Source organism: Balaenoptera borealis (genome assembly GCF_965194805.1).
Source record: "Balaenoptera borealis genome assembly, chromosome: 11".
NCBI classification, from domain to species: domain Eukaryota; kingdom Metazoa; phylum Chordata; class Mammalia; order Artiodactyla; family Balaenopteridae; genus Balaenoptera; species Balaenoptera borealis.
In genome coordinates, this window is record NC_138868.1 from 62,719,253 (window position 1) to 62,740,283 (window position 21,031).

Here is a 21,031-nt window from a genome sequence, read left to right on the forward strand (position 1 = left end):
CATATATACAGGTCTTGTTTTCGTATCCATTCAACTAGTGTATGTCTTTTGGTTGGAGCATTTAATCCATTTACATTTAAGGTAATTATTTATATGTACATTCTTATTATATCTTGTTAATTGTTTTGAATTGCTTTTGTAGGTCTTTTTTCTTCCCTTTCTCTTTTGTTCTCTTGTGATTTGATGACTATCTTTAGAGTTGAGTTTGGATTACTTTTTCTTTTGTGTGTGTGTATCTATTGTAGGTTTTTGGTTTGTGGTTACCATGAGGTTTTGATATAGCAGTCTATATATATACAAGATTGTTTTAGGTTGCTGGTCTCTTAATTTCAAATGCATTTCCAATATCTTGCATTTGCACTCTCCTCTTCTCATGATTGTTGGTTTTGATATCATATTTGTGTAGGGATGATTTCCTACCTTTACTGTATGTTTGCCTTTACTGGTGAGCTTTTTCATTTGCAATTTTCTTGTTTCTAGTTGTGGCCTTTTATTTTCCACCTAGAGAAATTCCTTTAGCATTTATTGTAATGCTGGTGTGGTGGTGCTGAATTCTCTTAACTTTTGCTTGTCTGTAAAGCTTTTGATTTCTCTGTCAAATCTGCGTGAGAACCTTGTTGGGTAGAGTATTCTTGGTTGTAGGTTTTTCCCTTTCATCACTTTAAATATATCCTGCCACTCCCTTCTGGCTTGCAGAGTTTCTGCTGAGAAATCAGCCGATAACCATATGGGGATTCCCTTTTATGATATTTGTTGCTTTTCCCTTGTTGCTTTTAATATTTCTCTTCATCTTTAATTTTTGTCAATTTGGTTAATATATGTCTTGGTGTGTTCCACCTTGGGTTTATCCTGTATGGGACTCTGCACTTCCTGGATTTGAGTGGGTGTTTCCTTTCCCATGTTATGGAAGTTTTCGGCTATTATCTCTTCAAATGTTTTCTCAGGCCCTTTCTTTCTCTCTTCTCCTTCTGGGACCCTTATAATGTGAATATTTGTGCATTTAATGTTGTCCTAGAGGTCTCTTAGACTCTCCTCATTTCTTTTCATTCTTTATTCTGTTTCACAGCAGTGATTTCCACCAATCTGTCTTCCAGCTCAGTTTTTTGTTCTTCTCCCTCACTTATTCTGCTACTGATTCCTTCTACTGTATTTTTCATTTCAGTTATTGTATTGCTCATCTTTGTTTGTTTGTTCTTTAAATCTTCTAGCTCTTTGTTAAACATTTCTTATATCTTCTTGCTCTGTGCCTCCATTCTTTTTCTGAGACCTTGGATCATCTTTACTTTCATTATTCTGAATTCTTTTTCAAGCAGATTGCCTATCTCCACCTCACTTAGTTGTTCTCCTGGTATTTTATCTTGTTCCTTAGTCTGAAACATATTTTTCTGCCATCTCATTTTGTCTAAATTTCTGTGTTTGTGGTCTCTGTTTCTCAGGCTCCAGGTTTGTAGTTCCTCTTGCTTCTGGTGTTTACCCCCTGGGGGATGAGGTCCAGGGGCTTGTGCAGGCTTCTTGGTGGGAGGGACTGGTGCCTGCCCTCTTGTGGGTGGAGCTGGGTCTTATCCCTCTGGTGGTCAGGGTCATGTCAAGGGGTGTGTTTAGAGGAGGCGGTACACTCAGGATGACTTTAAGCAGCCTGTTTGATGATGGGTGGGGCTGTGCTCTCACCCTGTTGGTTGTTTGGCCTGAGGTGTCCCAGCACTGGAGCCTGCAGGCTGTTGGGTGGGGCCAGGTCTTGGTGCCAAAATGGCAACCTCCAGCAGAGCTCACACTGATGAATATTCCCTGGGGCCTCTGCCAGCAGTGTCCTTGTCTCCACAGTGAGCCAGAGCTGACCCCCATCTCCCCAGGGGACTTTCCAAGACCCGCAAGTGGGTTTGGCCCAGGCTCCTACGGAGTCACTGCTTTGCCCTGGGTCCCAGTGCACGTGAAATCTTGTGTGCACCTTCCAAGAGTGAAGTCTCTGTTTCCCCCAGTCCTGTGCAGCTCCTGCACTCAAGCCTCACTGGCCTTCAAAGACAAATGCTTTGGGGGCTCCTCCTCCTGATGACAGACCCTCAGGCTGGGGAGCCTGACATGGGGCTCAGAACTCTCACCCCTATGGGAGAACCTCTGCGATATAATTATTTTCCAGTTTGTGGGTTGCCTATCTGGCAGGTATGGGATTTGATTATATCGCGAAAGCATGCCTCCTACCATATCATTGGATGTAGAATATCTTTAGATATAGAATCGTTGGATGTAGAATATCTTGTTTGGTAGGCTCCAGCCTGTTTTGTTGATGGTTGTTCAGCAGTTAGTTGTGATTTTAGTGTTTTCATGAGAGGAGTTGAGCTCAAGTCCTTCTACTCCGCCATCTTGTCTCCACCCTCCTCCAACACTCTCCATTTAACAACTCTAAGTCAGTGGTTCTCAACCTTGGCTGCACAAAGGAATCACGTGGAGAGGTTTTCAACATCCCAGTGTTGATACCCAGCTACACTCAGGCACAATAAGGACTCTGCCACTGGAATCCAGGCATCAGTATATTTAAAGCACACAAACAGATAAAATGTGAAGCTAAAGTTGAGAATCACTGCTTCAGGGGATCAGGAAAAGTATTAGCAATTTGTTTAAGAGCAACAAACAAACAAAAATTCCCTGGGATTGTCTTTAAAGAGATACTGATTATGATGGGCTATTGTTTATCTGCTCATCTCAGCATGCTGCTTGAATGATCTGGCTTTTTATTTCCTGACTACATTTCCTTCATGTAATACCTCATTAGAATGCTATTCTTTGAGTTTTATGCTCCTGAGTTTCCAAAAAAAACCACCTCTGGGCAAAACATCATTTGGATCACTTGGTGGAAATCAGGATAATCAAAACATATTGCTATTAAAGCTGCTTGTGAAGCAGCAACTATGCTTTTTCACCAAAGGAAAAGCTCATGAAAGTTCATCTTGCTAATCAAATATTCAAACAAACCTGGAACTCCTAAGTGACAATTGAGGAGGCATAATTTAGGCTGAGATATAATACACTGAGAAAAGAGAAGACAGTTGGGGAAGTCAACCGTTGAAAGCCACGTGGTAGAAGACTTCCAGCATATATCCATGTGCGACAATGCCGCTTTGACTTAGATACTGTTGTTATAGACATAGGAGACTGAATCACTTGCATCTTTTAAAAACCAAATCTTCAAAAAATATTTTTGCTCAAAATGTTAATTATGTTAAAGATGGATTTCTTCTACAAAAAATCATAGATCTGAGGTAATTGACTGCTCTGTGCCAGGTTCAATATTAGATTGTTTGTATTCATTACTTCATTTAATGAATGAATCTATGAGGTAGGTGATGTTATCCCATTTTATAGGTGAGGAAACTGAAGTGCAGAACTTTTAGGTAACTTGCTCAGTGTTATAGGACTAGTAGGTAAACCAAGAAAGATATGAATTTATGCCTGCCAGAAAAGAAAACCAAAGTAACTCCATGGCCAATATTATAGAGTTCTCAGACAGACAATTTGCCACTAAGAAAAAGACTGTTCTTTTTAAAAAAGGGCCTGTATCCTGGGGATGAACCAAAGGGGGATGAACATCAATGGAAAGAAGATTTTCATAAATTCAAATAGTGATGTGTGGGCACCAAAAGAATGATTTAGATTAAAATAGTCACAAAAGAAACACGGGGTTTGCCTAATTTTCCAGAGAATAAGTAACTGTAGTCACCCTTCAAGAACCGATTCCTGAACAATATCAGTGCAGAAAAGTCCATTTAAAAGTCCAACAATATTTAACAAGGGAGAGGCAAGATTATAAACTACTCTAAGCATCACATAAAATTCCTGAGGTGCTAGGAAATAATCTTTTAGTATTTCTACTTTTTTTTTTTTTTTTTTAAAGCTTGAAGTAGGGGTTTCTAACTTCATTCCAATGATTATGTTCTAAAATTTGATGGAAGATAATGTAAAGATTTTAAGCCATTTCTCTTTATTACTCTGCTATCATTTCCTTTACTGATTTTTGCTTTTTACTCAACTATCATTCTTTTCTCTTTCTTCTATTTGAGCTCACCTAACTAACCATGATCTCCTTTATCATATATGACTGCCTATATTTTCTTTCAAAAATGCACGTGAGAAAAAAAGCATTTTAAAAGCATTTTACTTTGAAAGGAGTTGTTATGAACGAACATGTTAAACATCTGCAAATTAAGCCAATAAATTGGGCACCCCACTCTTGGATGGCAGCATGTATCTCAATCCATGTGATCATGTGGCTCAAACTAAAACACAATTTTACCTGACAAATTACATTGTGAAATAAAAATGTATTCTTTATTAAAACAACTAAATTTGAATAACACAACAGAATGTAACAGTGAACAACTCAAGTTTTATTGAAATCCTACTCTATGCATGGACTTGAGTTTAGATAATCCCTGAGATTTAAAGATAAGCTAAATATTTTGGCTAATATTGAATGATGATGATCATTAAACAAGGAAGAATGTCGTAAATACTAATTCTGCACAGTAACAATGGTCATCACTGTTGAACATTTATTATGAGTCAGGCAATATCTAACTGTTGTCTCTAATGCTTCCAACCAGTGATTGCTATAGTTTTTTATTGATTGTTTCTATCTGTAAAATGTTTGTGAGCATGCATCTCCTATATGTGCTAATCTGTAAAGTATATATTTGTACAACTGTGATAATACGTTATATTTATTATAAAATATATTCAAATGTTGAGATTAGAAATGATGAGAAAATATAAAGAAAAAGCATCCAGTACTTCATAGATCATCTTTAGCATTTCCTGGGAGAAAGCTCTCACACCGGAGAATACAGCTAACTATGCTGTGTGGCAGAGACCGCTGGTAGTCCCCAAATATTCAATATCTTTTCCTTCCATAGTGATTGGATCCCCAATTTTTACCTGGGTCCAAGTCAGCTCAGAATAAAGATTACATGTCTCATCTTCCATTGCAGGTAGGTGTGCTTTGTGCCTAAGTTCTAACCTTTGGGATACAATGGGAAATTGTGTTTACAACTTCCCAGAGGTGCTTTGAACGGGAGGAACCGTGCATACCTCTCTGTAATTCTTCTCACCTGCTTCTTGGCATGTCATCATGGTGACTATGTGCACAAAGGTGATGTGCAAGGGTGGTAGAGCAAGAAGATAAGGTGCTTTAGTCTACTTAAGTCCCTGTAGAGCAGAATAGACATTTCAGTTCTGGACAACTCACTCATGGACTGTTATATGTGGGAGAAATACATTACTGTCTTGCAAAAGCACTGTTATTTTGGTCTCTGTTAAATGTAAATGAAAATATATACTAAATAACACACCATGAAAGACAGTTACTACTCTCTACTTGAGGGAAAAGATGAGAGGAAAGTATCAAAAAAGTTAATTTTCCAAAGTTAGCCAGCTAGTATATGGTAGGATCAAAAGAGCCCAGAGTTCATCCTCTTTCCACTAAAGCAGGCAACCTTCTGTGAGTAAAATACTATAAAATCAAGGAGGAGGGAGACATTAATTGTGCCTAGAGGGACTGATGAGGGCTTGCTGATAGAGGTGGCAATTTAATGGGATCTTAATATATGGGTATGGAGGAAAACAGCTTTCTGGGCTAATGGAACAAAGTGAACAATGGCAGGGAGATAAGGAAGTATAGCAAAGGCTCAAGAAAACCTTGTGCCTCGTTGTTGTTAAATGATCACTATTGCTTTTTGGCTTTATTTATTCAACATATATTTCAGAGTACCAACCACATAGCAGGCACAGACAAGGTCCAAGAGGTAGAGTAGTGAAAAAAGATGTCTACAAATTCCCAAATATATGGCAAGATGATACTAATGGACCAGATAAAGTCCAAATCTCATATCAAGCAAACAAGGTCTTCATAATCAGACTCAGCCCTACCTTCCCAGCCTCATGTTATACTACTGCTCTATGCTTCAGCCACACAGAACTCAGGACATATGAGTTTCCAGGTGTCTGATCATTGCCCAAACAGTTCCCTCTCCCTGAAATGTTTTTCTGTACTTTGCCTGGATACGTCTTACTTATTCAAGAGCCAGCTAAAATTCTACCTTTCTCTGACTTCCTCCAATGGGATGGTTCCTTATAGCATATTCCCTTAAAGCAGTTTCTACACATCTCCATTCATTCATTTATTCAGCCAGCCAGTCCAGTAAAAATGTGCCAGGTTATAAAGGTACAATGGTGGGAAAGATGAAGCAATTTTTCTCTGTGCTTACGGTGTTTATACTCTAGGAAGAAGTATCAGCCATAAAAGAAACAGTTATAAGGTAGTGTGATAAATTCTATGAAGGGAAATCAGAGTCTGAAGTGGAAGCATGCAACAGGGAGCACTACACCTAACCTTAGCTTCCCAGAAGGAGCATTATTTAAACTGCATCCTTTTGGATGAGTAAGAGTGAGCCAGGCTATCACTCTGCATTATCTGCTGGATTCCACTAGACTATGAGAGTCAGTGCTTTTTAAAAGCATCCCACATGATTAAACAACAACAACACCAGGATTAAATGCTGGCTCAGTTTAATTCTAAATGTGTTACATTGTACTTTAGTGAGACCCTATAGCTTTATTTCATTCTTCCTGTATGCAGTATTTCCTACCCTACCCTTCACCCCTTCTTCAGTCTAGCATCCAGAAGCTTCTTTGGGTGTCCAATAGCATCTCTAAAATTTTAGTGTGCATAAGAATCACCTGGGGTGCTTGTAAAAACATAGATTCCTTGGCCCTACCCTCAGAGATTCTGATTCTTTAGGTCTCTGGCGGAGCTGGAGATTCAGAAATTCTAGTAATCTTCCTGGTAAAATCTGATGCTACCAGTTCAGAGACTGCATCTTGAGTAGCAATGTTGTAGAGAAACTATACAAATCCTTCCCAGGATTATTTACCCTTGTTCTTAACCTGCTCTGCCAGGCTGAGCTCCTTGGAGCAACAGTGGCTTCTTTGCCTAGGTATATGGGGCATGTGCCTTCAAAGGAACCATTACAGAAAGAAGGGCCTGTGTGTGACTCTCATCCATCAATCACATCCTTCACTTGGACAACTGTTATATTTTCTCATTGCTTCCCACCTTAGGTCCAATACGACAAGCCTACGTACAGGCTTCCCAGCGGATGAGGAGTGATGAGTACAGTAGGCAGCAAAGTGCCCTCTATAAGGGAACCACAGGGAAAACAGATTGAAGTAGGTTTGTGAATGAATAAGTAGATCAAGTCTTCTACTGGAATAATTAAAAGAATTATTCCAGTCTAAATAGGAGTTTTATAATTTCATGGAAAAAAAAAATGATGGGAGAATCAGTGAACTTTTAAGAAAGCTTTTAGTAACTGCTTGCATTTGCTTCCAGGTGTGTCATGTATAAGAGCCTTTAAATTTGACAAACACTTAAGGGCCATGAGGACAGGGACGATGTCTTCCACATGAACATACCCAACAATTTCCTAGGAGAGTGATGACTATTTAGAAGATTTGAAAATACTTAATTCTAAGAAGGAAATGAAACCAACTCACAAAAGTTGGGAGGGTAATTTTATCATTAATTAGGTAATATATATAAAACACCTAGAATAAAGTGGCCCTTCAATAAATATTAGCTCCCTTCCCCTTCTATTTTTCCCTTATGATTACCTAGGACAGCTCTGTCCAATAGAACTTCCAGAAATGATGAACATATTCTATATCTGCATTGTTGAATATGGCACCCACTAACCATCCTGGCTACTGAGCACTTCAAATGTGGCTAGTACAACTAAGGAACTGAATTTTAAACTTTATATTATTTTAATTAAATTTAAATAACCACATGAGGCTTGAAGCTACTGCCTTGGAGAGCACAGGTCTAAAAGCTTATACAACATACTAGTTGGCCATTACATGTGTCTATTTGCTGAACTGAATTGATCCTTTTTCCTACAGATATGCATATATTTAAGGTGAACGAGTGAAAAGGACAGCTGCCCCAAGGGCAGACCAAAAGGTGTGGTGAAAGAACAAAGACAGCAGGATCCAAACTGAAAAAAGAAGTTTCTGCCATATTGACCAAGCTTCTCAAAATTTAATATGCATACTAATCACTGGGGTTCTTCTTAAGAACACAGATTCTGATTTAGTAGGTCTTGAGTGAGAACTTAGATTCTATGCTCATAAGTTTCCAGGTAATAATGATGCTGCTAGTTAATGGGTCACATTTTAAGAAGTAAAGATCTAGATGTAGGTCAGCCCACGAACCTACATAACTGCTATTGGCCCTACCGCTGAACTAGCTATGACTTCCGCATTCTTGTCTCAACAGTTCAAGATTAAGTCAAAGGCATGCTCTGTTTTATCAAAGGCACCCCCCTAATCTTATGATGAACATTTATTAAGCATCTTCTACATACTAGGAAGAATATTTATAACAACCCCTGAAAGGCAAATATTATTACTCTCGTTTTACAAATAATAAAACAGAGGCTTAGATGGATAATTTGACTTAACCTGACTTGCCTGACTTACCTCAGGCAAGTACTAACTGGCAGAAGTGGGCTTAGAACCCAGTTGCTCCTGAATTTAAAGGCTAGTCTCTCTCATTAGACTCTTGTTACACAATGTGTGATGCACAATTGAGCAGCAGCTTCACCTGGAAACTTATTAGAAATGCATACTCTCAGGAGCCTTCCTATACCTACTAAATCAGAATCTGCATTTACGATCTCCAAGTGATTCTTATGTACATTAATATTTGAGAAATACTAAAAGATGTTCCACTTTTTGCCTTTTAGAGCAAAGTAACAAATGGAAAGGGATCTGCTGATTGTGGCAGTTGAGAAATGGATTTAGGTTGGCTAGGTTTGATTGTGGAACAAATACTGATAGCACTGCCTCTATTGCTAAATTCCTATTGCCTCATGGGCATAGTTAAGCCAATATTAAGCTGTTTTCTGGCGTGTAAGTATATTTCATTTCTGGATAATACTACAAATCCAACAGATAAAAATATCAACAACATAGTTTTAACAGTGTTCATGGGAAACACCACCAAAAGAAACAAATGTGTTTGCTGAAAAATAAATGTACTAAAATCAGCAAATTCTTCCAAACTATCTCCATTATTAATCACTGCCAGAATTGTTCAAAGAAACAAACAATTCTGCTTTCTCTCCCTTCATGGATAATTCTGGAAAACCATCCAATTAAAAGTGAATAGAAGCCTAAATCACAAGGGTCTGTTTTTGTACAAAGTAACTCAAAGAAATCAATGCCTAACTCTCCAGCTCTAAGACCAAGTGCTTGGTCATCCCATTTCTGCAATATGGCAACTTCCTCCTCAGAGAGTTCTTATTCTCAGCTTCCTGCCGCTGGGATCAATCAGAAATGCATTTTAAATCTTGTTTAACAACACCTCTTGGTCTCAAGCCCATTCTTTGGCTCCGAATGAAACTCACTGCTAATTTGATTGTTTCTCTATGTCCCTGAATCCACATTTTAATTTTCTCTCATCCCCCTCTCTTCTCACCAATCTTTCACTCACACTGTCAGCCTTTCCTAGGGTCGTTTTATCCCTTTTAAATCACTCTCTTTTCCTCTGCCCCAGAATCATAGTTCTATTTTCATCCAGTGACCTTTCACATTTAAAGCTCTCTATAAAAATCTCACTGATAATATTATAAGAATATTATTATGGCTTTCAAATTGCTTTTACATAAATGATCTTCTGGGCACTCAAATACAATGCGTGATAGTACTAAGGACTCTCAACATTTTTGTAACCTAACTCTTCCTTCTTCTTTTCTCTCATCTACTCTCCTCTCTTTTCTCTCTCTCTCACTTTCTTGGGAGGTTTTCCAAGACACAATCCTGGAATTTCTGGAACAAGGTTCCTTGTCTCCACTGTTATTTCTACCTCTGGAAATAAAGTGGCAGACAAAAAAATGTCTCACAGGAAAGCAAAATCATTATACTGCTAATACTAGCTAGATGTTCCTTTTATTTTCAATATTTTCCCTTAGACATCCTTGATAATGTAGACAATCACTCTCCATACCAGTTGAATCAGTTCCCCTTGGCACTTTGTTTATTTCTACCAATATTTTTAAAGTGTAAGATTCTTTCTTTTGTACCTATTTTTTCTTACAATGGGACATATACAGATTCTTAGTCCTTTTATTTAAGGCTTTGGTGGGGTAAATTAGTTTCTTGTTTAGCAAATATTCACTCCTTCCTCCACTTTGAATTTGGCAATATGACTTACTTTGGCCACTGGGGTGTTAGTAGATGAGATATGAGCAGAGGCTCTAACTGAACTTGTGTCCTGGGCTTGTATATTCTTGCCTCCTTTATCGAAAATAAGGTGACCATATGTGTGTGGGTTTACGTCTGGGCTTTCTATCCTGTTCCATTGATCTATATTTCTGTTTTTGTGCCAGTACATACTGTCTTGATTACTGTAGCTTTGTAGTACAGTCTAAAGTCCGGGAGCTTGATTCCTCCAGCTCCGTTTTTCTTTCTCAAGATTGCTTTGGCCTTTCGGAGTCTTTTGTGTTTCCATACACATTCTGAAATTTTTTGTTCTAGTTCTGTGAACTAGAACATTGCCATTGGTAGTTTCATAGGGATTGCATTGAATCTGCAGATTTTCACAATGTTGATTCTACCAATCCAAGAACATGGTATATCTCTCCAACTGTTTGTATCATCTTTAATTTCTTTCATCAGTATCTTATAGTTTTCTGCATACAGCTCTTTTTTCTCCTTAGGTAGGTTTATTCCTAGGTATTTTATTCTTTTTGTTCCAATGGTGAATGGGAGTGTTTCTTTAATTTCTCTTTCAGATTTTTCATCATTAGTGTATAGGAATGTAAGAGATTACTGTGCATTAATTTTGTATCCTGCTACTTTACCAAATTCACTGATTAGCTCTAGTAGTTTTCTGGTAGCATCCTTAGGATTATCTATGTTTAGTATCATGTCACCTGCAAACAGTGACAGCTTTACTTCTTCTTTTCTGATTTGGATTCATTTTCTTTCTTTTTCTTCTCTGATTGCTGTGGCTAAGAATTCCAAAACTATGTTGAATAACAGTGGTGAGAGTGGACAACCTTGTCTTGTTCCTGATCTTAGAGGAAATGCTTTCAGTTTTTCACCATTGAGAACGATGTTGGCTGTGGGTTTGTCATATATGGTCTTTATTATGTTGACCTAAGTTCCCTCTATGCCTACTTTCTGGAGGGTTTTTATCATAAGTGGGTGTTGAATTTTGTTGAAAGATTTTTCTGCATCTATTGAGATGATCATATGGTTTTTCTCCTTCAATTTGTTGATATGGTGTATCACATTGATTGATTTGCGTATATTGAAGAATCCTTGCATTCCTGGGATAAACCCCACTTGATCATGGTGTATGATCCTTTTAATGTACTGTTGGATTCTGTTTGCTAGTATTTTGTTGAGGATTTTTGCATCTATGTTCATCACTGATATTGGCCTGTAGTTTTCTTTCTTTGTGACATCTTAGTCTGGTTTTGGTATCAGGGTGATGGTGGCCTTGTAGACTGAGTTTGGGAGTATTCCTCCCTCTGCTATATTTGGGAAGAGTTTGAGGATAGATGTTATCTCTTCTCTAAATGTTTGATAGATTTTGCCTGTGAAGCCATCTGGTCCTGGGCTTTTGTTTGTTGGAAGATTTTTAAGCACAGTTTCAATTTTGGTGCTTGTGATTGGTCTGTTTATATTTTCTATTTCTTCCTGGTTCAGTCTTGGAAGGTTGTGCTTTTCTAAGAATTTGTCCATTTCTTCCAGGTTGTCCATTTTATTGGCATACAGTTGCTTGTAGTAATCTCGCATGATCCTTTGTATTTCTGCAGTGTCAGTTGTTACTTCTCCTGTTTCATTTCTAATTCTATTGATTTGAATCTTCTCCCTTTTTTTCTTGATGAGTCTGGTTAACGGTTTATCAATTTCGTTTATCTTTTCAAAGAACGAGCTTTTACTTTTACTGATCTTTTCTATTGTTTCCTTCATTTCTTTTTCATTTATTTCTGATCTGATCTTTATGATTTCTTTCCTTCTGCTAACTTTGGGGTTCTTTTGTTCTTCTTTCTCTAATTGCTTTAGGTGTAAGGTTAGGTTGTTTATTTGAGATGTTTCTTGTTTCTTGAGGTAGGATTGTATTGCTATAAACTTCCCTGTTAGAACTGTTTTTGCTGCATTCCATAGGTTTTGGGCCGTCATGTTTTCATTGTCATTTTTTTCTAGGTATTTTTTGATTTCCTCTTTGATTTCTTTAGTGATCTCTTGGTTATTTAGTAGAGTATTGTTTAGCCTCCATGTGTTTGTATTTTTTACAGATTTTTCCCTGTAATTGATATCTAGTCTCATAGCGTTGTGGTCAGAAAAGATACTTGATATGATCTCAATTTTCTTAAATTTACCAAGGCTTGATTTGTGACCCTAGACATGATGTATGTTCCCTGAGCACTTGAGAAGAAAGGGTTTTCTGTTGTTTTTGGATGGAATGTCCTATAAATATCAATCAAATCCATCTTGATTAATGTAACATTTAAAGCATATGTTTCCTTATTTATTTTCATTTTGGTTGATCTGTCCATTGGTGAAAGTGGGGTGTTAACATCCCCTACTATGACTGTGTTACTGTCAATTTCCCATTTTATGGCTGTTATCATTTTCCTTATGTATTGAGGTACTCCTATGTTGGGTGCATAAATATTTACAACTGTTACAACTTCTTGGATTATCTCTTGATCATTATGTAGTGTCCTTCTTTCTCTCTTGTAATAGTCTTTATATTAAAGTCTATTTTGTCTGATATAAGAATTGCTACTCCAGCTTTCTTTTGATTTCAATTTGCATGGAATACCTTTTTCCATCCCCTCACTTTCAGTCTGTATTGTCCCTAGGTCTGAAGTGGGTCTCTTGTAGACAGCATATATACGGGTCTTGTTTTTGTATCCATTCAGCCAATCTATGTCTTTTGGTTGGAGCATTTAATCCATTTACATTAAAGGTAGTTATCAGTATGTATTTTTCTATTACCATTTTCTTAATTGTTTTGGGTTTGTTATTGTAGGTCTTTTCCTTCTCTTGTGTTTCCTGCCTAGAGAAGTTCCTTTAGCATTTGTTGTAAAGCTGGTTTGGTGGTGCTGAATTCTCTTAGCTTTTGTTCGTCTGTGAAGGATTTAATTTTTCCGTCGAATCTGAATGAGATCCTTGCTGGGTAGAGTAGTCTTGGTTGTAGGTTTTTCCCTTTCATCACTTTAAATATGTCCTGCCACTCCCTCTGGCTTGCAGAGTTTCTGCTGAAAGATCAGCTGTTCACCTTATGGGGATTCCCTTGTATGTTATTTGTTGTTTTTCCCTTGCTGCTTTTAATATTTTTTCTCTGTATTTAATTTCTGATAGTTTGATTAATATGTGTCTTGGCGTGTTTCTCCTTGGATTTATCCTGTATGGGACTCTCTGTCCTTCCTGGACTTGATTGAATATTTCCATTCCCATGTTAGGGAAGTTTTCAACTATAATCCCTTCAAACATTTTCTCAGTCCCTTTCTTTTTCTCTTCTTCTTCTGGGACCACTATAATTTGAATGTTGTTGCATTTAATGTTGTCCCAGAGGTCTCTGAGACTGTCCTCAATTCTTTTCATTCTTTTTTCTTTATTCTGCTCTGCAGTAGTTATTTCCACTATTTTATCTTCCAGGTGACTTGTCTGTTCTTCTGTCTCAGTTATTCTGCTATTGATTCCTTCTACAGAATTTTAAATTTCATTTATTGTGTTGTTTGTCATTGTTTGTTTGCTCTTTAGTTCTTCTGGGTCCTTGTTAAATGTTTCTTGGATTTTCTCCATTCTATTTCCAAGATTTTGGATCATCTTTACTATCATTACTCTGAATTCTTTTTCAGGTAGACTGCCTTTTTCCTCTTCATTTGTTTGGTCTGGTGGGTTTTGACCTTGCTCCTTCATCTGCTGTGTATTTCTCTGTCTTCTCATTTTGCTTAACTTACTGTGTTTGGGGTCTCCTTTTCACAGGCTGCAGGTTCATAGTTCCCGTTGTTTTTGGTGTCTGCCCCCAGTGGGTAAGGTGGGTTCAGTGGGTTGTGTAGGCTTCCTGGTGGAGGGGACTGGTGGCTGTGTTCTGGTGGATGAGGCTGGATCTTGTCTTTCTGGTGGGCAGGACCGTGTCTGGTGGTGTGTTTTGGGGTGTCTGTGACCTTATTATGACTTTAGGCAGCTCTCTGCTAATCGGTGGGTTGTGTTCCTGTCTTACTAGTTGTTTGGCATAGGGTGTCCAGCACTGTAGCTTACTGGTCGTTGAGTGGAGTTGGGTTTTAGTTTTGAGATGGAGATCTCTGGGAGACCTTCCCCGTTTGATATTACATGGAGCTGGGAGGTCTCTGGTGGACCAGTGTCCTGAACTCAGCTCTCCCATCTCAGAGGCACAGGCTTGACACCCGGCCAGAGCACCAAGACCCTGTCAGCCACACGTCAGGTATGTGGGGAGTTTCTTGCCTTTTGGGAAGTCTGAGGTCTTCTGCCAGCATTCAGTAGGTGTTCTGTAGGAGTTGTTCCACATGTGGATGTATTTCTGATATATCTGTGGGGAGGAAGGTGATCTCCACATCTTACTCCTCCACCATTTTGAAGGTCTCTCAAAACTCATGATTCTTGAGTATACCACTTCCCACAGTATATTTCCAGAAAACAGGTCAAAGTATAACCACTATGAAATGAATGCTAGAGAAGGGTGGACAGAAAAGGCATTCTAGAACCTCTCTAACTTTATTTTTCTAAAGCAGAAAGAATGGGATTTATTTGGATGGTGTTCAATATAGAAGTCTGAGGGGTCTGCTGAAGGGAAGAAGTATGTCCAGAGAGGAGGTTTCCATGCCAGTTGGCTACAGAGTACCAAGATGGGAGCCTGCTACCTTTTCACCAAGTCAACCCAGGGGAGCTGGACTTACAGATTACACACAGGCTCTCTCATTCTAAACTCTGCCAGAACAGAGTGTTTTTAATACTTGTCATAAGACAATATTCAATATATAATGGGGAACAATAAAAAGACTGAGCAAAAATAGAAACTACAGAGTGTTGAAATGGGGATTTTCTTCTTCTCTCCTTGTTTTTCCCTCAGTGATTTTAATCTTCATATAGGGGATTCCTGCTTTGCATCAGAGGCTGGACTGTGCCATATGTAAGAGGCTACTCAACCCTAAAATATCATGATCTCTTACAACAATGAGTTTATTTGAAGCATTCATGCTTAAGAAACTTAGTGACCCCTTTGTTAATGACAGACACTTAAAGAGCTCTAAGATCCCTTAACTTACCTGCCTTTTTTTAAAAAAAGCAGAATTCTCTTTAAATATCTTTTTTATTTTAAAGTCTATTTTGTCTGACATGAGAATTGCTACTCCAGCTTTCTTTTGATTTCCATTTGTGTGGAATATCTTTTTCCATCCCCTCACTTTCAGTCTGTATGTGTCCCTAGGTCTGAAGTGGATGTCTTGTAGACAGCATATATACGGGTCTTGTTTTTGTATCCATTCAGTCAATCTATGTCTTTTGGTTGGAGCATTTAATCCATTTACATTTAAGGGAATTATTGATATGTATGTTCCTATTACCATTTTCTTAATTGTTTTGGGTTTGCTATTGTAGGTCTTTTCCTTCTTTTGTGTTTCCTGCCTAGAGAAGTTCCGTTAGCATTTGTTGTAAAGCTGGTTTGGTGGTGCTGAATTCTCTTAGCTATTGCTTGTCTGTAAAGCTTTTTAAAACAAAGACTATGACAAGAGACAAAGAAGGACACTACATAATGATCAAGGGATCAATACAAGAAGAAGATATAACAATTGTAAATATTTATGCACCCAACATAGGAGTACCTCAATACATAAGGCAAATACTAACAGCCATAAAAGGGGAAATCGACAGTAACACAATCATAGTAGGGGACTTTAACACCCCACTTTCACCAATGGACAGATCGTCCAAAATGAAAATAAATAAGGAAACACAAGCTTTAAATGATACATTAAACAAGATGGACTTGATTGATATTTATAGGACATTCCATCCAAAAACAACAGAATACACATTCTTCTCAAGTGCTCATGGAGCATTCTCCAGGATAGATCATATCTTGGGTCACAAATCAAGCCTTGGTAAATTTAAGAAAATTAAAATCGTATCAAGTATCTTTTCTGACCACAACGCTCTGAGACTAGATATCAATTACAGGAAAAAATCTGTAAAAAATACAAACACATGGAGGCTAAACAATACACTACTTAATAACCAAGAGATCACTGAAGAAACAAAGAGGAAATCAAAAGATACCTAGAAACAAATGTCAATGAAAACACGACGACCCAAAACCTATGGGATGCAGCAAAAGCAGTTCTAAGAGGGAAGTTTATAGCAATACAATCCTACTTTAAGAAACAAGAAACATCTCAAATAAACAACCTAACCTTACACCTAAAACAATTAGAGAAAGAAGAACAAAAGAACCCCAAAGTTAGCAGAAGGAAAGAAATCATAAAGATCAGATCATAAATAAATGAAAAAGAAATGAAGGAAATGATAGTAAAGATCAATAAAACTGAAAGCTGGTTCTTTGAGAAGATAAACAAAATTGATAAACCATTAGCCAGACTTATCAAGGAAAAAAGGGAGAAGACTCAAATCAATAGAATTAGAAATAAAAAAGGAGAAGTAACAACTGACACTGCAGAAATACAAAGGATCATGAGAGATTACTCTATAAGCAACTATATGCCAATAAAATGGACAACCTGGAAGAAATGGACAAATTCTTAGAAATGCACAAGCTTCTGAGACTGAACCAGGAAGAAATAGAAAATATGAACAGACCAATCACAAGCACTGAAATTGAAACTGTGATTAAAAGTCTTCCAACAAACAAGAGCCCAGGACCAGATGGCTTCACAGAGGACCATATATTTCTAAAACCAAACTTGCTATTTGGCAAAATTAATATATTTACTTGTAATGAAATTATTTTGGGGGAGGACTTTAATACATAAGTTAAAATTTGTCATTTAGGTAATATTTTAAGGAAGGAAATGTTCTTATGCAACATGACTGAAATGCTCTGGGGAACTCTGAAATTGGTTTTTCATTAAATAGAGCTGAAATTATGTGAACAACTAGAACATGTGACAGAAAATAGGAAAACAAAGTATAGAACACCAGGGAATGAGAAAATAGCCTGCAAAAGGAACAGTGATTTGTTCGAGGTCACCCAGTGAGTCAGGAACAAAAGGGAGGGTTAGGCCTATGTCCAGACACAAAGCACATTCATCTACATTAATGCTTGTGTGCTAAATCTGCCATTTTTCAATGTATAATATAATTATGTTTCTTATATATGGGGGAAGATATTAATATTTAATATTCTCTCAGGGTCTAGCACATGTTACTGCATAAGTATTTATTGAATAAAATAATAAATAAATAAGCCCCCATTAACCGGAAGTTAATGAAGCATGATTTCACATACATAACCTTATTAGATCCTCACTGTCACCTCTGAGGTAGATATTATAATTCCTATCTTATATATCAATTTAGGTCCAGAAGGAGTAAATGAATAGCTCAACAACACACTGCCATGAGAATTGGGACAGTTTCATCATACTTAGCAAATGTCTCTAAAGATCCTACTCTTAAGGAAGCTCAAAGAGGGTTTGCATTAAGTACAAAAAAGTTGAAGATAATTTTTAAAAATCCCTTTGAAGAACTTAAAATCAGATACAAAATTGATATTTAGGAGAATGAGAGCATTCTGATTAATTTGTTATACTTGGCTGATTTTACTAGCTAATCAGTTGGGCTACCAATCAAGCATGTCTATTCAAAATCCTTAGATTCTTATTCATAAATTATTTGTACATAAGGGCATCTGGAAGTTAGTCATGAGAACCCTAATAGAAGGCTTTGAATAAATATAGGTGTATCACAAGAAAGCAGTCCTACTTAACACGGTCAAGTCTCTGTGCTCCATGTCTACTTCAAAGCACTGCTCATCTGCTTTAGATGATGCCAATGGATATAGTAAAGAGATTCACTATATTAAAGACATAGAATCCCTTAATATATATATGGATCCCTGCCTAAAGGGTATTGAAGCTTCTGTGACAACTTGTCATCCACCCAAAGCTACACATTGCTGAGAAGTAAGTAACAAAACTTTGTTCTCAAGCTGAGAGGCAGAAAAGGAGGGAGGGAAGGAGGAAACACAAGCAGCAGCAAGATCAGGGTTAAGTAAGATCTCAAACTCTACAGCCAGGATACCTAGATCCATTCTTGGCTCTGCCTGTTACTGTGCAATTTTGAGAAAGTTATTTAACTTCTTTATGACTCAGTTTCCTCATCCGTAAAATGGAGAAATTAATAGTACCTGTCTCATAGGGTTGTTACGAGGATTACATGAGTTAATATTTGATAAGTGCTTAAAGCAGTGTCAGGCATACAATAATCCCAATATAAATGTTTGAAAAACAAAGGAGGGTAGGAAGAGTGAGAGATAGAATAGGGAATACTATGTGTCTTTAACATTTGCTTTGCTTCCTTCCAACAGAGTCGTTTACTTTCCACAGCTGGGGCCACTTGATTCCTACCGGTAAGCTTAACCCCATTTCCAGTCTGACCCTAAATGACTCTTGTTCAGAAAGATTTAAGAAGCCCTAGTTCAGTAGTTCAGGTGATTCAGCATTAAGTCAAGCCCGCTGTTATTCTTGTCCTGACCCTGCGTCCCAGTTTTAATCACTTGTCCCTGTAATCAAGTCCCAACTTGCACTCCAGTTCTGGCATTCTGCTCCCCTGTGGCCGAGTCCCGGCTTGCAGAACCTGCTCAGGACCTCCAGTTCCTCTGAGGCAGGTATCTCCCAAAGGGAAGCCTTTAGACTAGACACACTTTGGCACAGAATGTTTGAAATTTTGAGAATTAGTTGCCTGTAAAATTGTATAAAAATTCAAATTTCTGATTTCTCTTGAGAAACTGAATGATCTGGCAACTCTTGATCCCATTTCCCTTTGGTACCCACCCACTGGAGCCAACGGGCAGCTGCTCCCACTTTGGAAGATCACGTGCTCTCTATTCCCCACTCTCCCCATGCCTCCTGCTCCATCTATTTCTGTGACTTGCTTGGTCCTTGTAGGCATTTGAGGTTGGGGTCTAAGACTGAGAATAGCCAATACTTACCAAGCACTTTGTACTCATTTAATCAAAGACCAGGGATCTGTGTGTTCTTGTGCATTATGCCTGCAGCCCTTCTCTTTGCTTCAAACCCTCTGTCTGCATGCATCTGTGTCCCATCTTCCTAAATCACTCTCCTCTATCCATCAGCTAGGGCGACTCACAAAGCTTTACGACTTTATGGACCTCCATAAAGTCAACCACTCATACCACTGTGGCCCAGCACCACTCTCCAATCACCCTTCCCCAGCCAGACTGTCATCAAGAATTTTGGCCCTCATAGTGGTTATATTTCAGATACAGAATTTTGGGCTTTACTGATTTGCCTGTGCCTTTTATCTCATGCCCCATGCTTTTATAAAACCATACATCTTATTATATATAGATAGAATTCACCCTCCCAAAATTTTGTTCCAATTCTTGTTATAAGCCTAGCAAAATTCATCAAATATTTATTGATCACTTATTATGTTCTAGACTCTATCATATAAATTGATTTGAATATTCCTTTATTAAGAAACCCAGAGAAGTTTGTTCAATCTCTTTTCAGGGAACCACTTAAGAAACTAACATTATTTGATCACAATTGGCTGTGGTTTTTTTTTTCTCATGATAGGCCCTTGTGCTTTACAAAACAATGAATCAAAGAGGAAAATGTCAGCATGCCTAAGCTGTGAGTTAGCAAATATCAAAAGAAAACTCACAAAACTCATGCTACACATCATTTCATGAGATTATCTGGATTGGGTAAAATGGAATATGTACAAAATTTTAAATTCAGCTGATTGAGTTCTATCAGTTTTTAAAGATAGTCTTAATAAAAATGTTACTTACATAAGGAATCGTGTCCAAAGTATCTGTGTTGACAATTATAGGAGCAGGGCTGGCCTAAAAAAGAGAAATAGAAAAAAGTTTTAAATAACAAGTTGTCTATTCTGAGATAGGATCTGTTAACTTATTTAACCAAGAGCTCAACAGTATTTCTTGAGAACCTGTATAGGCACTATGTCAGGTGTTGTGGGGGGATAAATGAAGTGGCTCAGAGTTCCCTTCACCCTCTTCCCTTCAAATATTTGTTTGCTACATTGACCACATAATGAAATGAAGTAAGCAACAGAACTCAAAGGTGAGGAAGTGAGGATTTGCGCAGTGTAAGAGGCAAGGACTTCTAATAAATTTGGCAAGGAGTTAAAAATTTCTTTTTTTTTTTTTTAAAGATTGATTGATTGATTGATTGATTGCTATGTTGGGTCTTCGTTTCTGCGCGAGGGCTTTCCCCAGTTGCGGCAAACGGGGGTCACTCTTCATCGCGGTGCGCGGGCCTCTCACTATCGCGGCCTCTCTTGTTGTGGAGCACAGGCTCCAGACGCACAGGCTCAGTAGTTGTGGCTCACGGGCCCAGTTGCTCCGCGGCATGTGGGATCTTCCCAGACCAGGGCTCGAACGCGTGTCCCCTGCATTAGCAGGCAGATTCTCAACCACTGCGCCACCAGGGAAGCCCTAAAAATTTCTTCATGAGATGGCTGTGCTAAAGAATTTTGATTTCTCTCTCATGGAAGCAAAATTAAACCTAAAACAATCTAACTCTTTTCTTTAAACTGGCTTTTGAGAGTATGTTGTATACAAAGCAAAATAGAAGGGTTCACTTATTGACATCTTATATATATTTACCTATTTTTCATGCTGTGTCATACCTTTTCTTTGTCATTTATGCACCTTTGACGATATACTTTAGTTACCCTTAGAAAATTAAAAATTAGTCAAAGGAGGCAGAAAATCTTA

The 21,031-nt window shown here is 37.9% G+C and overlaps 1 protein-coding gene across 18 annotated transcripts in view; it reads right to left on the minus strand.

Moving 5' to 3' along the window:
* Nucleotides 1-21,031, minus strand: part of DLG2 (discs large MAGUK scaffold protein 2) — a 2,068,078-nt gene that overhangs the window by 745,843 nt on the left and 1,301,204 nt on the right. For all 18 annotated transcript variants that reach the window (XM_082343299.1, XM_082343288.1, XM_082343300.1 and 15 more), the window contains one exon: nt 20,084-20,137. In XM_082343299.1, the coding sequence (XP_082199425.1) occupies nt 20,084-20,137 (54 nt within the window). The remainder of the gene's footprint in view (nt 1-20,083; nt 20,138-21,031) is intronic.